Raw genomic sequence first — 16,890 nt, 5'->3', positions numbered from 1 at the left:
CAAAAAAACTAATGTTTTTTTCAAAAGAATTTTTAATTTTTATTTTCTAAAAAAATTCTGTTACTAAGCAATCATTTAATTAATTTGAGTTGTAATTCAAGTTAAATATGTTTTATTTTTTGTGCGATGAAAATATTTATGACACAATTTAGTTTATTTTAAGCATGCATTAAATTATACTTTGAATATATAGAAATCAAGATTATATAATTAAAAAACATTTTATTATTATTATTATCTTTATATCATTATTAAATATGTTATTAATTTTTTTTGGATAACTTTTTTGCAGATTAAATTAAATTTGAATTAAATAGCATTTTATTTATTAGTTGTTAGTTTATTAAAAGTAAAATATTTAATTTAATTTTTTTTTGGTAAAAAGTTTTATACGATAATATTTTTGGGGATACAAACAATTTTTGTTTGTAGTTTATAACAAAATAATGCATTCAGTAAAAACATTTTGTTTTCTTTCGTTTAATTTGTTAACAATTTCTGTACAATTATATAAAGCCACTAAATCTTTACCTTTTTTTTGGCAGAAAATTTACATAACTATTAATACTTTTAGATATATATTGTATTTATATTATATTTGTAGTGTTATTAGTGTTATATTAAAGTTAAATATAGAGCAACAATCTTAAACTAAAAGCTCGTTTTGTGTAAATAATATTTTATATCTAAACTTTTTATTTTATTTCTTACAGTTACTGTATATTAAAGTATATTAAATAAAAATTTTAATATTAATATTAAGCAAAAAAAATGTCACATATACTTTACTTTAATAATTTATATAAATACTATATAATATCTATAAATATTTGTTGATTTAACGTTAAATAAGTTTTAAATATATACATTTAAAAAGTTTTATACAAATAATTTTAAGGCATCGATAGAAAGAAAGAAAGAAAAAGAGAGAGAAAGAAAGAGAGAGAGAGAAAAAAAAAGAGAAAGAAAGAGAGAGAGAGAGAGAGAGAGAGAGAGAGAGAGAGAGAGAGAGAGAGAGAGACTAATCAAAAGCTAATAATTTATGCTCAAAACTAAAACTACAATATTATAATTTATAATAAATGATATATAATAGTAGTAATAATAATAATAATAATATAAACGTTAAGAATATAATTCAGGTTTCCGTTTTAGGAAGCTATATATCGCTCTCCTATTTACTTATTTATAGAAATTATTGTTTATCAATATAAATAAATTGTAAATATATTAAATATATAATATAAAAAATTATGAAAAGAAAAAATAATGATAAATTAGATTTATTTTTATATAATTATAGATTTCTCAAAAATATTTAGTCTGATTTTTTTGTGACTAAATGTTGACCAACTTATTTGTATTATTATTATTATTATTATTATACTTATAGTATTTTATTATTATAAATACAATAGTTTTAAAAAACAACAATCATGTATTATTAACAAAGTCAATAATAGAGATGATTTAATTGAGGATAAAGGGACACACATTTAGTATAAATATTATTATTGAATATCACAGCAATGGGTTGTCATTAGTCTATGCAATGCATACGTCAAAAATAAATGCCAACCCATAATCTACTATACTATACCTTTAAATTTATATAATACTATGATTTTATGTGTAATTTTTGTTTTGTTTTTGGCTTTTAGCTAATAATTGAGATCATATATAATAACTAACATATGTTTACTTTGAATTTCACTTTTAATTAACTGTGAGTCCCGGGAAAGTCTACTTTTTTTTCGGTATCTGTTTATTTCTATATATATATATATATATCTTTTCACTATAAATATTAAGATATATGTGTTTTTCAAATCACTTTCCAAATAACTTTATTTTTCCTTTTAATTTAAATCACTTTAACTGTTGTCTCGCTTATTGCTTTCTCACTCTCTCTTTCAAAATTGCATTGATTAGTCAGTTAATGATTTTGTGCGTATGTGTGAGGGAAAGGGAGAGAGAGAAAGAGAGAGAGAGAGAGAGAGAGAGAAAGAGAGAGGGAGAGAGAGAGAGAGAGAGAGAGAGTACGTGAGCGCTCAGGGAGTTAAAAAACAGGCAAAACCTTCTGTAAGTTTTGGTCCCAAGAAAATGGGTCATTCGCTTCACTAAAAATTAGTTTAAATAAGAAAATAAATTAATAATCGTTTTTTCAGAAACACTGTTTACATACCTGTGCTGTGTGTGTGTGTATGTGTGTGTCTATGTTGATTCTCTCTCTCTCTCCCTCTCCCTCTCTCTTTCATTAAATCTCTATCTCAAAACCAAACAAACAGTTTTTACCAAATTTTTTCACCACCAATGCTATTGTGTCGTTCAACAAAATACATATATAAATAAATCTATATTTTTATTTTATTATTTTTTAAAATACTTTTCAGTTTCTCTCCTCTATATCTCCTCTCTTTCTCTCTCTCTCTCTATATATCCCTTTCCCCACTTCTATAGATAAAATAATTTTAGTTGTTGTTGTAAAATATTATATTGAGAGTTAATTTTTTATTCACTGGTGAATATAACAAACAATAATGATATTAATAATCAAAATCTAATCATTGCAAGTGATTAGTGATATGTGAAATGTGTTAAAAATAAAGTGTTTTACAAATTACTAATAATACTAATAATAATAATAATACTAGTGATAATAATAATTATTATTATAACTTACAACAACAACAACAAAATAAAATCAAATGCCAAAAGTATTGAACCGTTAAAGAAAAACTTTAACTAAAATTAATAAAAAAATAATGTTATTATTTAATAATAATATTATTAATAATAATTACTTATCCATAAAGTTTTTATTTGTCTGTTTGATAATATGTGTATCACATCTAATAAAATCATCCGACTGTCAGTTCAGTATTGTCTACAGTTCGGGCAAAGGTCCCGGTGACGGTCCCCGACGGTTCCCATTTCTACGGGCATTATTCACACAAATGATTAATGATAGAACCGCACCGGTAGTAGTGACCAGTAATGCCAACGGTGGTGGTGCCAAAAATGGTGGTGACATCCATACAAGTGATTCATTGAAATCTAGATCTGAAACAAAAGGGAATACCAATGAAAATCTACAGTCAATGGTTAACATTATGAATGACATCAATACTAAAAATGCCGCCTCCCTGTCCACCAAAACCCGGGGCTTTTTTCTCATCAATATATTGTCGCGAATGCTTAAGTCAGTCAACTTTACTGAAGTAAGTCATTGACATAAGTAAGATATTATCCAAAATTATAATTTTATAAAAAAAGAAACGTTTATTATATTTTAAATATAGCATTTTTTGATTTTTTTAAATAATAAATTTTATATTTATTACTTGTAAACTATTAATGATCAGGGTGTTATTTGTTTATATATATGATATGTTATGATATTATTTATTACTTAAATGCAATAAATTTCTAATAAAATTCTTAAAATATTCTTAATATGTTTGAGATATTTTTAAGATTTATTTTTGTTGTTGTTTTTGAGATAAACTAATTTTAATAGTACTAATATAAATAAATAAATAAAAATATATAATTATAATAATAATAATAAAATATAAATTTATTGCATTTATTTAAATATATTCATGTTTACAAGTACAATAAAAATATGTTTTATATTGGGGATCAATTATTTGTCGTTAAAATGCTAAAAAATGTAATAAAGTACTTAGAAAAAAATATTTATTAATACATTTACATTTGTAAGTTCACACATGTTTTTATTTAATCGGAAGTTAATAATTAATATTCATTTGAATTAATCAAATAAATAAAAAAAAACATTTTTTGATTGATTTATATAATTGAATGATAATTGAGGAAATTATATAAATAATATATAAATCAGGAAAGCATTTTTTTAGTAATGCAGGTGATAGTAATGATAATAATAATAATAAATAACTTAATAAATAAATCAAATAAAACTTTCTTTTTTTGGAAAGAAAACTTATGAAATCATAAAATCAAAAATAGATTTTTTTGATTTAAAAAATTGTTATTTTATTGAAATGAAAAAAATATATATTTAGTACAAATGTTATCAATTTACAAATATATATAATATATATTCATAAAAATTTTCCATTAAAATGTATTTGTTTTTATTAAAAATTTGTTTTATTTTGTTTATATGTTTGTATTTTTAAATAGCTAAGCGTTCAGATGCGTGACGGCATATCATCCCGTGCCTCGTGTTTGGCCTGTAATGCTGTGGCCGGTCTACTATTGAGCTCAATCTACTCAAAGGAGATGATGACAGTAGCGGTTAATACTGTCTGCACTTCATTTAGGTTACAATCGCCAAGAGTTTGCTCCGGAATTGTTGAATCATTTAAAGTATGAATTATTTATTTATTTTATTTTATTTATTATTAATTACACGTTTTGATTCATATTTTTAATATTTCAAAAAATATTTTTTTTTAATCAAATTGTATGTAAATTATATTTATATCAAACAACAACAACAACAAAATTTGAATATAATATATCAGTTATAAAACTAGTTATTATTATTATATTATTATTGAAGAACCCTTAAGCTAAACAATGACTTAGATTTAGGTATTTTGTATTAAATTTGGGTTAAAAAAAATTTCAAAACATTTATTGGTTTTTTTTACATATTTCAGTGTAAAAATTGAAGTGAAAATTATTTTAAGACTTTCTCTCTCATTCATACACTTTCTTTAAATGTATTTTAGTTTTTAAAATATTACATAAATATTTATTATTATTATTATTAAAATTAATTAATCTTTTAAAAATAAACTTAATTTTTTAATTGAAACTTTTAACAAATTATTTAAATAACTAATTTAAGTGACATTAAATAGCAATTTTAAAAATTTGACGGATAATTTCCATAATTAATTTGTAAATATTAATATAATAATAATACAGTATATATTTGTTTTTATTTAACGTTTAAAATTTATATATAATTTTGTTTACTTTAATTTATGACTTTTAAATTTATGTTATTAAAAAATATATATTATATAAATATAGTAAACGAGGAAACATTTCATTGCGTGAATAATAATATAAAATATTATTTAAATAATACAAAATTTTTTAAATGTTTTTTAATGACATATATTTCTGGTGTCGACATTTGCGGTGCGACACTGTATGTCATATTATTTTTTTATGTTAATAATCTAATTGATATCTCATTAGAAAATCACATTACATAAAAAAAATCAATAGATATAGCAATAAAAATTAAAAGATATTTTTCCAAATATTTTGCTAATATATTACTTAAAATATTTCCGGATTTAAGGAATCTTTTTTTTATAAAAAAATAATTTATAAACAAAACAGTCATCTCTTAAATGTTTTAATAGATTTATTAATTAATTAAATAAAAAAATTATAAACTTTTTAATAAAAACAGATCGTTAGTTTAGTAGAGCACACTAAATGTTATAAATTTACTTTATTAATGAAAATGATAAACTTTTATTACATAAATTTAACTAAACTGTTAAACTATTTTTTTTATATAGATATAAAGAAAAAATGTATAAATTTATAATTATAAAAAATATTTAAATCATTTTAAAAGATAACTAGCGGTGAAAGTGTTTGTGTGTAAAAATATAATTAACATTATATATAGTATATACAAAAAAAGTGATTTTATGATTAAATAACTATCCTTTCAAAAAAATAAATAAATAAAAATATAGGACGATCTCGATTATATCAGAACCCATACGACACTGAAAAGGGGTGAAATGTGTGGAGTCATATTTGGTATGGACTGCGCCCGTAAAACAACCAAAAACCTCAATTGGACTATCGCTTTGCCCGACAGGCAAAATATGGCCGAACGTCGTGAGGACGGCTCCGGAGACGAGGAGTTCATCGAAAATGCCAAACTCAAGTCGCACACCAAAGTAGTTCAGGTGACCGACCTTCACATCGATCCGTATTATACACCAGGAAGTAATGCCGATTGTGGCGAACCCTTATGCTGCCGATCGTCCAATGGTGTGGCCATCAATGCCGACAAAGCGGCCGGTGTTTGGGGTGATTACCGTAACTGTGACTTACCTATATCGACATTAAGACACGCATTGAAACACATATCAGAAGTTCATTCAAATGTATGGCAATGTTTTATATAATAATAATATGATGTCAACTAATCGATATATATATATGTATGCCATTGTGTTTGTAGGCCCTGTACTGGATGTGGACGGGAGATATAGCGCCCCACGATATCTGGAACGTGACTCGACATGAGGTGTTGTCACAAATCAAATTAGTCACAAATCTTATGAAACAATACATACGAGTGCCCGTATATCCGGTAATCGGCAACCATGAGGGGGTCCCAGTCAACAGGTATTATCATCGTATCAATTGTCACTATATTTTGCCTAACAATTAGTATACAATATATATAATCTTATATATAAATTTCTAACAAATTATATACAGTATATATTTGTATAACTTTTAAAAATAAAAAATACAAACGTTTTGTTAGTAATTTTTATTTAAATGCCAAAAAAGTTAGACAAAATTAACAATAGTTATATTTATAGCCATAAATAGTATTTATAGATTATTCACACTTTTATTATATGTATTATGTGTTAGCAAATTCATGATTTTTTTGTATCATATTTTATAGTTAAAACAATTGTAAAATTTTATGAGTAAAATAATTTATAGTATAATAACTTTTATACTGTAAATGTTATGACAAAATAATTACCGGTAATACAAAATATTAAAGTATAAATACAATATATAAAAACATATATATCATTAAAATATATGTTTATGTGTTATAATTAATTAGCTTTTTTCTATAGTTTATATATACATTATATGTGTCGACAATGAATTAATTATGACACTTCCTCTTGTCCTCCAATGATCTCATTATCTCATAAACTTTTATAATAATAATAATAATTGATAATAATCTAATTAAACATTGAAAAATAAAAATTTGTAGAAAATAAGTGTCAATGATTAAATTATATTTATTAAGTTTAAAATTTTTTTGTTGTTGACATAAATTAATAATTTATCATAAAATTTTAAATTTAATAATTTATATTTGTATATATTATTTACATATACAGTATAAACTCACTTATCATTTCAATTTACTTGTTTTTGACTAAAAATGGGATTATTTATCAAATGCTAATTAGTTGTTAGAATAAAATCATTTTTACAAAATTAAATTAAACAAATTTTAATAAATCTATTCATAAAGTTTATATTCAGTATTACTGTACTTTTATTGTCTTTCAAATATGTCATTCACATTGAAAATTATATCTAAAAATATTATTATTATATATACTGTATATATAGTTTCCCACCGCCTGAAGTCAAAGGAGATAATTCAATCTCATGGCTATACAATGCAGTGGCGGATGAATGGGATTATTGGTTGCCAAAGGATGCCATCAAAACGCTCAGATAGTATGCATTTTTTTAGAGACATACATACATACATACATACATACAGTATATATGTTAAAATAATTTATAAATATTAATTAAATTAAACATTTTTGTTTCTTATTTTTTATCAAATGAAATACAATACAAAGTGGCGGCTATTATACAGTTAAGCCGCGCTCCGGGTTTCGCATAGTTTGCATTAATACCAACTATTGTGCCCGACTTAACCCATGGAGTCTGTTTAATCCGGTAGATCCGGCCAATCAACTCAAATGGCTTAGCTCTGAATTATTCAAAGCGGAAACAGACGGCGACAAAGTACATATCATTGGTCACATACCGCCAGACAATCGGGAGTGTACTCAGGCCTGGCTCTACAATTTTCTCAGGATTATCGATAGATATCAGGACACTGTTTTGGCCCAATATTATGGTCACACACATCGGGATGAGTTCCGGCTACTGTATTCACCGTATTATCCGGAAATGCCAATCAATTTGGCATATATTGGACCCAGTATTACACCGTTTACCGAAAACAATCCATCCTATCGTCTCTATTATATGGACTCCGATTCCTATCTCGTGGACCACGAAACCTACTATTTTAATCTAACGGATGCCAATCGGGGAAAGAAAGGCCCGAAATGGGTGTCCGAGTATAAGGCTATGAAGACGTTTAACTTGACATCTATGTCTCCCCATTCGTGGCACGAATTGGTCCACAAGTTTGAAACAAATGATAACTTCTTCCAGAATTATTATAAATTATATTACCGTAAGAGTGACGTCAAAAATACGGAATACTGTGACCAGAAGTGCAAGAAATTTATTTTAAGTGATTTAACAGTTTTGCATCCATTGAAACACAAACCCAAAGGTTTTTTTGGTCGCAGAAAATTAAGAGAAAGAGAGAGAGGATCTTAAAAGATCTCAAAATCGCCAATTATTTTGATGTCTACACCATTGATATTGTTGTTGATGTTGTTTTTCTTGTTGTTATTATCATCATTATTGTTGTTGTTGTTGTGATTGTTAATATAGGTGTTATTAAATCCATTTCTTTAAATTTATTTATTGATTTTTTTTATAAATATCGATCCCATTTGTCGCACATTATTATTATTATCTAAATGATATTCGCATACTTTTTTATAACATTATTATTATTAATTATTATTTTTTATAATTTTATTGATGTATATATATTTTATATTTTACAAAAGTCTATTTTTTTGTTTAAAAAAATATTAATAAATCATAAATTTTAAATTATGTAAAATAATAATAAAATAAAAAAAATTATGTACAGTTAAATAATTTTGAAAAATATATATATATTATTATTATTTTTTAATAGCTTCAAAAACATTTTTATATTCAATATCGATGTGTACATTAAGTGGACATTTATTATTATTAATTTGATTATAATCGTATTGTTTATCCTTATATTGTTTCGCCAGTAAATTGTATTTAAAATTTTTCAACCAAACAGCTATTTTCAATGATAGTCTCGCAGTAGCCGACATCATATACTGACAAATCGATAATTTGTTGAAATAATTCAATTGATATTTGATTATATAATACCAGAATATTTCTGAATATGTCTGCAATTCAACTGTTTTGTTGTCAATACTGAGTATTGGATACCAGTATTTCATGATAACATCATAACTGATAAATCTCGCCAATTGGTTCATTGCCAGACATATGCCTTTAGCCATTTCTACACCGCCCTCACACACGGGTAGATCAGCGCTCATCAACGGATACCATTCCCTGGTGAACATCAACTGACACAATCCGACCACTTCATCGGCAGTTCCGTTGCACAGATTAAACCGGTCATCGCATCCCAAACAGTAGCCAATCACTCGCCAAAAGTATAGCAAACAATCAAAATCATCGTCGGATAGTCCATGAAGTCCGCATTGTTTGGGATAAAGAGCCACAAAACCGGTAAAAGCGAACTGTGCGTGAGTCATACCGTACTGGGAAATGGGTAAATCGTCCCGGCCTTCCATCCGTTCCCATTTAGTGGTCAACATACTGGCCACTTGTCGGTGCAAACCTCTTACATATTTTAGCGATTGATAAGCTTGACTGTTGACATCAAACGGATCAAAATCAAACCAATGTTTTACGTGAACTAATGTCGACAAATATCGGCGAAACAATTTCTGTACATTAGATGACTGTCCCGTAGAGGTCAGTGTGGCGTACGCTTCCGTGTGATATAACATTACCATTAGACCCAAAAACTGACCAAATCCTAAACTGCATAATTGATGTTTTTAAAAAAATAAATATTAATTTTGTTGTTATTTATTTATAACTTTGTATATGTTTTCTATAATAGTTTGGAATATTTATAGTAAGTTACATATTCATAGAGCCCTTGACATCATTTTATTATTATGTTTATAATTATTTTGCAAAATTGCTATAATTTGTTTATCATATTATATTATATTATATATTATCAATTTTTTAAAATTTTACTTTTGTTTGTTTGTATTACTTTTATTAACCTTCAATGATATAATAAACTTTGAATTGCTTAATATAAGTGATGAATTTATAATTATTTAAAATCCATGTTTTAACAACTTTACTAGAAATTATTAATAATTTATATAGCATTATATAAAAATACAGTATAATTATACTAATTATTAAAAAATCTAAGTATCAATATAATTTTTTTAAATAAACTAAATTTAGTTTATTATAAATTTAGCATAATTTTTTTTTAAAATGACTATTTTTCTAATAATTTATTAATTATTAATAATTACTAATTATTAATTAGTTTATTTTGCAATATTAATATTGAATATAAATTATTAGTATTATAAAATTGAATACTTTTAAAATTTTATTAAATTTTATTATTTAAAAATTAAAAATTTAAATGTAAACTAAATAAAAAAAAATATTTGAAACATAATAATGTATTACTAAACTATTTTCAAATAATAGTCATATTATGAAAAAAAAATTATAAGATATAAGCAAACCTTCCGTAATATTTTCGTCCCAATTGTTGTGATTTACGAAATTTGTTTGCATTGAACCAATCGGGTGGTGTGTTTGGGTCGACATTCGGTGATATACCGGTAAATCTCTTGCCGTTGTCCACCAAATCCCGCCAACGATTTTCAACACTTTGTCGCACATTATTCACAATAATCATTGCAATAATCAAATCAATGAATGGATGGATGAATATGTTTGGCTATGAAAATGTTTTTTCAAATTAATAATAATAAAAAAAAAACATAAAATTTTTATAACTAATAACAAATTCAAATCAAAAAATCTACTAAAATAAAGACCGTTATATCTATTGAAGGCCGACAACTATATATCAGGGTCTCTGTGTGTGTGATAATAGTTATTCAATTGAATCAATTTTTTATAATAAACAAAATAAATTGTTTATAAAATTAACGATTATTTTGAAATATCAATAAATATATGTATATAATAATGTATCGATTAGTTGTGGTAAAAGTTTTTTATTTTGTTTTGGTAAAACCATAGGTTAAAAAGTTAATATACTTCAAAATAATCTTTAAAATTATTAAAAATAAAATTATTAAAAATAAAATTATTAAAAATAAAATTATTAAAAATAAAATTATTAAAAATAAAATTATTAAAAATAAAATTATTAAAAATAAAATTATTAAAAATAAAATTATTAAAAATAAAATTATTAAAAATAAAATTATTAAAAATAAAATTATTAAAAATAAAATTATTAAACATAAAATTATTAGAAATAAAATTATTAAAAATAAAATTATTAAAAATAAAATTATTAAAAATAAAATTATTAAAAATAAAATTATTAAAAATAAAATTATTAAAAATAAAATTATTAAAAATAAAATTATTAAAAATAAAATTATTAAAAATAAAATTATTAAAAATAAAATTATTAAAAATAAAATAAAAAATAAAATTATTAAAAATAAAATTATTAAAAATAAAATTATTAAAAATAAAATTATTAAAAATAAAATTATTAAAAATAAAATTATTAAAAATAAAATTATTAAAAATAAAATTATTAAAAATAAAATTATTAAAAATAAAATTATTAAAAATAAAATTATTAAAAATAAAATTATTAAAAATAAAATTATTAAAAATAAAATTATTAAAAATAAAATTATTAAAAATAAAATTATTAAAAATAAAATTATTAAAAATAAAATTATTAAAAATAAAATTATTAAAAATAAAATTATTAAACATAAAATTATTAGAAATAAAATTATTAAAAATAAAATTATTAAAAATAAAATTATTAAAAATAAAATTATTAAAAATAAAATTATTAAAAATAAAATTATTAAAAATAAAATTATTAAAAATAAAATTATTAAAAATAAAATTATTAAAAATAAAATTATTAAAAATAAAATTATTAAAAATAAAATTATTAAAAAATAAAATTATTAAATAAAAAAGTGTCTAGGACACCCGGTATTCCCAGGTGGTGTCCCTCCCAAGTACTAATCGGTCTCAACGCTGCTTAACTTCGGTGATCGAACGAGAACCGGTGCTTTCAGCGTGATATGGCCCTAGACATTAGCAATAGATTAGCTAGATGCTTTTATTAATAGTTTTAAAACAATAAAAATTAGCAATTAATTATAAATAGCCATTATATATTTTAGAGAATACCGGATGTCCTAGACACTTTTTCATTTAATAATTTTTAATATTATACAAAACTTATTCAACGATACTTACATTATAATCTATAGTATCAACAAAACAAACACTACTAATGGATAAATTATTATTATTTATATACGGTATATATATATATTAAATTTAATAATATTTACGTAATACTGATATAAATTATCATGTTAACTATTATTTCTGGCATATTATAAACAATTAAAATTAACATTTAATAGTAAATAATTCTTTTTATTTATTGTAATAATACTGTCACTTTCCAATGTATGTAAATTATTAAAATATAAAAATTTTAAAGAATGAATTAAAAATACTGTCACTTTCCAATGTATTAAAATAAATTATTAAAATATAAAAATATTTAAAAGAATGAATTAAAAATACTGTCACTTTCCAATTTTATTAAAATATAAAAATATTTAAAGAATGAATTAAAAATAAATGTATTTTAAAGAATGAATTAAAAATACTGTCACTTTCCAATGTATGTAAATTATTAAAATATAAAAATATTTAAAGAATGAATTAAAAATACTGTCACTTTCCAATGTATGTAAATTATTAAAATATAAAAATATTTAAAGAATGAATTAAAAATACTGTCACTTTCCAATGTATGTAAATTAAAAATACTGTCACTTTCCAATGTAAAAATGTAAATTATTAAAATATAAAAATATTTAAAGAATGAATTAAAAATACTGTCACTTTCCAATGTATGTAAATTATTAAAATATAAAAATATTTAAAATATAAAAATATTTAAAGAATTTAAAAATACTACTGTCACTTTCCAATGTATGTAAATTATTAAAATATTAAAATATAAAAATATTTAAAGAATGAATTAAAAATACTGTCACTTTCCAATGTATGTAAATTATTAAAATATAAAAATATTTAAAGAATGAATTAAAAATACTGTCACTTTCCAATGTATGTAAATTATTAAAATATAAAAATGTAAAGAATGAATTAAAAATACTGTCACTTTCCAATGTAATTATTAAAATATAAAAATATTTAAAGAATGAATTAAAAATACTGTCACTTTCCAATGTATGTAAATTATTAAAATAATTAAAAATATAAAGAATCAATTTCCACTTTCCAATGTATGTAAATTATTAAAATATAAAAATATTTAAAGAATGAATTAAAAATACTGTCACTTTCCAATGTATGTAAATTATTAAAATATAAAAATATTTAAAAATGAATTAAAAATACTGAATTAAAAATACTGTCACTTTCCAATGTATGTAAATTATTAAAATATAAAAATATTTAAAGAATGAATTAAAAATACTGTCACTTTCCAATGTATGTAAATTATTAAAATATAAAAATATTTAAAGAATGAATTAAAAATACTGTCACTTTCCAATGTATGTAAATTATTAAAATATAAAAATATTTAAAGAATGAATTAAAATATTATAAAGAATGAATTAAAAATACTGTCACTTTCCAATGTATGTAAATTATTAAAATATAAAAATATTTAAAGAATGAATTAAAAATACTGTCACTTTCCAATGTATGTAAATTATTAAAATATAAAAATATTTAAAGAATGAATTAAAAATACTGTCACTTTCCAATGTATGTAAATTATTAAAATATAAAAATATTTAAAGAATGAATTAAAAATACTGTCACTTTCCAATGTATGTAAATTATTAAAATATAAAAATATTTAAAGAATGAATTAAAAATACTGTCACTTTCCAATGTATGTAAATTATTAAAAACCAAAAATTTATAAAGAATGAATTAAAAATACTGTCACTTTCCAATGTATGTAAATTATTAAAATATAAAAATATTTAAAGATTGAATTAAAAATACTGTCCCTTTCCAATGTATGTAAATTATTAAAAACCAAAAATTTATAAAGATTGAATTAAAAATACTGTCACTTTCCAATGTATGTAAATTATTAAAATATAAAAATATTTAAAGAATGAATTAAAAATACTGTCACTTTCCAATGTATGTAAATTATTAAAATATAAAAATATTTAAAGAATGAATTAAAAATACTGTCACTTTCCAATGTATGTAAATTATTAAAATATAAAAATATTTAAAGAATGAATTAAAAATACTGTCACTTTCCAATGTATGTAAATTATTAAAATATAAAAATATTTAAAAGAATGAATTAAAAATACTGTCACTTTCCAATGTATGTAAATTATTAAAATATAAAAATATTTAAAGAATGAATTAAAAATACTGTCACTTTCCAATGTATGTAAATTATTAAAATATAAAAATATTTAAAGAATGAATTAAAAATACTGTCACTTTCCAATGTATGTAAATTATTAAAATATAAAAATATTTAAAGAATGAATTAAAAATACTGTCACTTTCCAATGTATGTAAATTATTAAAATATAAAAATATTTAAAGAATGAATTAAAAATACTGTCACTTTCCAATGTATGTAAATTATTAAAATATAAAAATATTTAAAGAATGAATTAAAAATACTGTCACTTTCCAATGTATGTAAATTATTAAAATATAAAAATATTTAAAGAATGAATTAAAAATACTGTCACTTTCCAATGTATGTAAATTATTAAAATATAAAAATATTTAAAGAATGAATTAAAAATACTGTCACTTTCCAATGTATGTAAATTATTAAAATATAAAAATATTTAAAAATTATTAAAATATAAAAATATTTAAAGAATGAATTAAAAATACTGTCACTTTCCAATGTATGTAAATTATTAAAAACCAAAAATTTATAAAGAATGAATTAAAAATACTGTCACTTTCCAATGTATGTAAATTATTAAAATATAAAAATATTTAAAGAATGAATTAAAAATACTGTCACTTTCCAATGTATGTAAATTATTAAAATATAAAAATATTTAAAAATGAATTAAAAATACTGTCAAATGTATGTAAATGAATTAAAAATAAAAATACTGTCACTTTCCAATGTATGTAAATTATTAAAATATAAAAATATTTAAAGAATGAATTAAAAATACTGTCACTTTCCAATGTATGTAAATTATTAAAATATAAAAATATTTAAAGAATGAATTAAAAATACTGTCACTTTCCAATGTATGTAAATTATTAAAAACCAAAAATTTATAAAGAATGAATTAAAAATACTGTCACTTTCCAATGTATGTAAATTATTAAAATATAAAAATATTTAAAGAATGAATTAAAAATACTGTCACTTTCCAATGTATGTAAATTATTAAAATATAAAAATATTTAAAGAATGAATTAAAAATACTGTCACTTTCCAATGTATGTAAATTATTAAAATATAAAAATATTTAAAGAATGAATTAAAAATACTGTCACTTTCCAATGTATGTAAATTATTAAAAACCAAAAATTTATAAAGATTGAATTAAAAATACTGAATGAATTAAAAATAAAAATATTTAAAGAATGAATTAAAAATACTGTCACTTTCCAATGTATGTAAATTATTAAAAACCAAAAATTTATAAAGAATGAATTAAAAATACTGTCACTTTCCAATGTATGTAAATTATTAAAAACCAAAAATTTATAAAGAATGAATTAAAAATACTGTCACTTTCCAATGTATGTAAATTATTAAAATATAAAAATATTTAAAGAATGAATTAAAAATACTGTCACTTTCCAATGTATGTAAATTATTAAAATATAAAAATATTTAAAGAATGAATTAAAAATACTGTCACTTTCCAATGTATGTAAATTATTAAAAWAAAAAAATTTWTAAAGAATGAATTAAAAATACTGTCACTTTCCAATGTATGTAAATTATTAAAATATAAAAATATTTAAAGAATGAATTAAAAATACTGTCACTTTCCAATGTATGTAAATTATTAAAATATAAAAATATTTAAAGAATGAATTAAAAATACTGTCACTTTCCAATGTATGTAAATTATTAAAATATAAAAATATTTAAAGAATGAATTAAAAATACTGTCACTTTCCAATGTATGTAAATTATTAAAATATAAAAATATTTAAAGAATGAATTAAAAATACTGTCACTTTCCAATGTATGTAAATTATTAAAAACCAAAAATTGAATTAAAACTTTCCAATGTATGTAAATTATTAAAATATAAAAATATTTAAAGAATGAATTAAAAATACTGTCACTTTCCAATGTATGTAAATTATTAAAATATAAAAATATTTAAAGAATGAATTAAAAATACTGTCACTTTCCAATGTATGTAAATTATTAAAATATAAAAATATTTAAAGAATGAATTAAAAATACTGTCACTTTCCAATGTATGTAAATTATTAAAATATAAAAATATTTAAAGAATGAATTAAAAATACTGTCACTTTCCAATGTATGTAAATTATTAAAATATATTTAAAGAATGAATTAAAAATACTGTCACTTTCCAGTATGTAAATTATTAAAATATAAAAATTAAAAATACTGTCACTTTCCAATGTATGTAAATTATTAAAATATAAAAATTTTTAAAGAATGAATTAAAAATACTGTCACTTTCCAATGTATGTAAATTATTAAAATATAAAAATATAAAAAATACTGAAATGAATTATTAAAATAAAAATATTTAAAGAATGAATTAAAAATACTGTCACTTTCCAATGTATGTAAATTATTAAAATATAAAAATATTTAAAGAATGAATTAAAAATACTGTCACTTTT

At 21.1% G+C, this 16,890-nt stretch overlaps 2 protein-coding genes and 1 non-coding gene across 3 annotated transcripts; 1 reads left to right on the top strand and 2 right to left on the bottom strand.

Moving 5' to 3' along the window:
* Positions 1-2,860: 2,860 nt before the first annotated feature.
* On the top strand, positions 2,861-8,607 carry LOC128956414 (sphingomyelin phosphodiesterase-like). The gene is made up of 6 exons (XM_054302152.1): positions 2,861-3,221; positions 4,174-4,359; positions 5,721-6,140; positions 6,218-6,384; positions 7,375-7,485; positions 7,617-8,607. Exons 1-6 carry the CDS (start codon positions 2,958-2,960, stop codon positions 8,392-8,394), a joined length of 1,926 nt encoding a protein of 641 aa, XP_054158127.1. The 5' UTR covers positions 2,861-2,957; the 3' UTR covers positions 8,395-8,607.
* A 384-nt stretch (positions 8,608-8,991) lies between these two features.
* Positions 8,992-10,775, bottom strand: LOC128956423 (uncharacterized). The gene is made up of 3 exons (XM_054302162.1): positions 10,494-10,775; positions 9,061-9,750; positions 8,992-9,005 (listed from the first exon to the last, which is right to left on the bottom strand). Exons 1-3 carry the CDS (start codon positions 10,667-10,669, stop codon positions 8,999-9,001), a joined length of 873 nt encoding a protein of 290 aa, XP_054158137.1. The 5' UTR covers positions 10,670-10,775; the 3' UTR covers positions 8,992-8,998.
* Positions 10,776-11,955: 1,180 nt separating this feature from the next.
* On the bottom strand, positions 11,956-12,074 carry LOC128956450 (5S ribosomal RNA). The gene has a single exon (XR_008484515.1). It is a non-coding gene; the product is annotated as a 5S ribosomal RNA (ribosomal RNA).
* Between the last annotated feature and the right edge of the window lie 4,816 nt (positions 12,075-16,890).

The sequence above is a fragment of the Oppia nitens genome, unplaced genomic scaffold (assembly GCF_028296485.1).
Source record: "Oppia nitens isolate AA-2021 unplaced genomic scaffold, nextdenovo-longstitch-racon4-pilon3 scaffold2_pilon_pilon_pilon, whole genome shotgun sequence".
NCBI classification, from domain to species: domain Eukaryota; kingdom Metazoa; phylum Arthropoda; class Arachnida; order Sarcoptiformes; family Oppiidae; genus Oppia; species Oppia nitens.
Note: the sequence above shows the minus strand (reverse complement) of the source record. Positions and strands in the feature narration are given on the sequence as shown.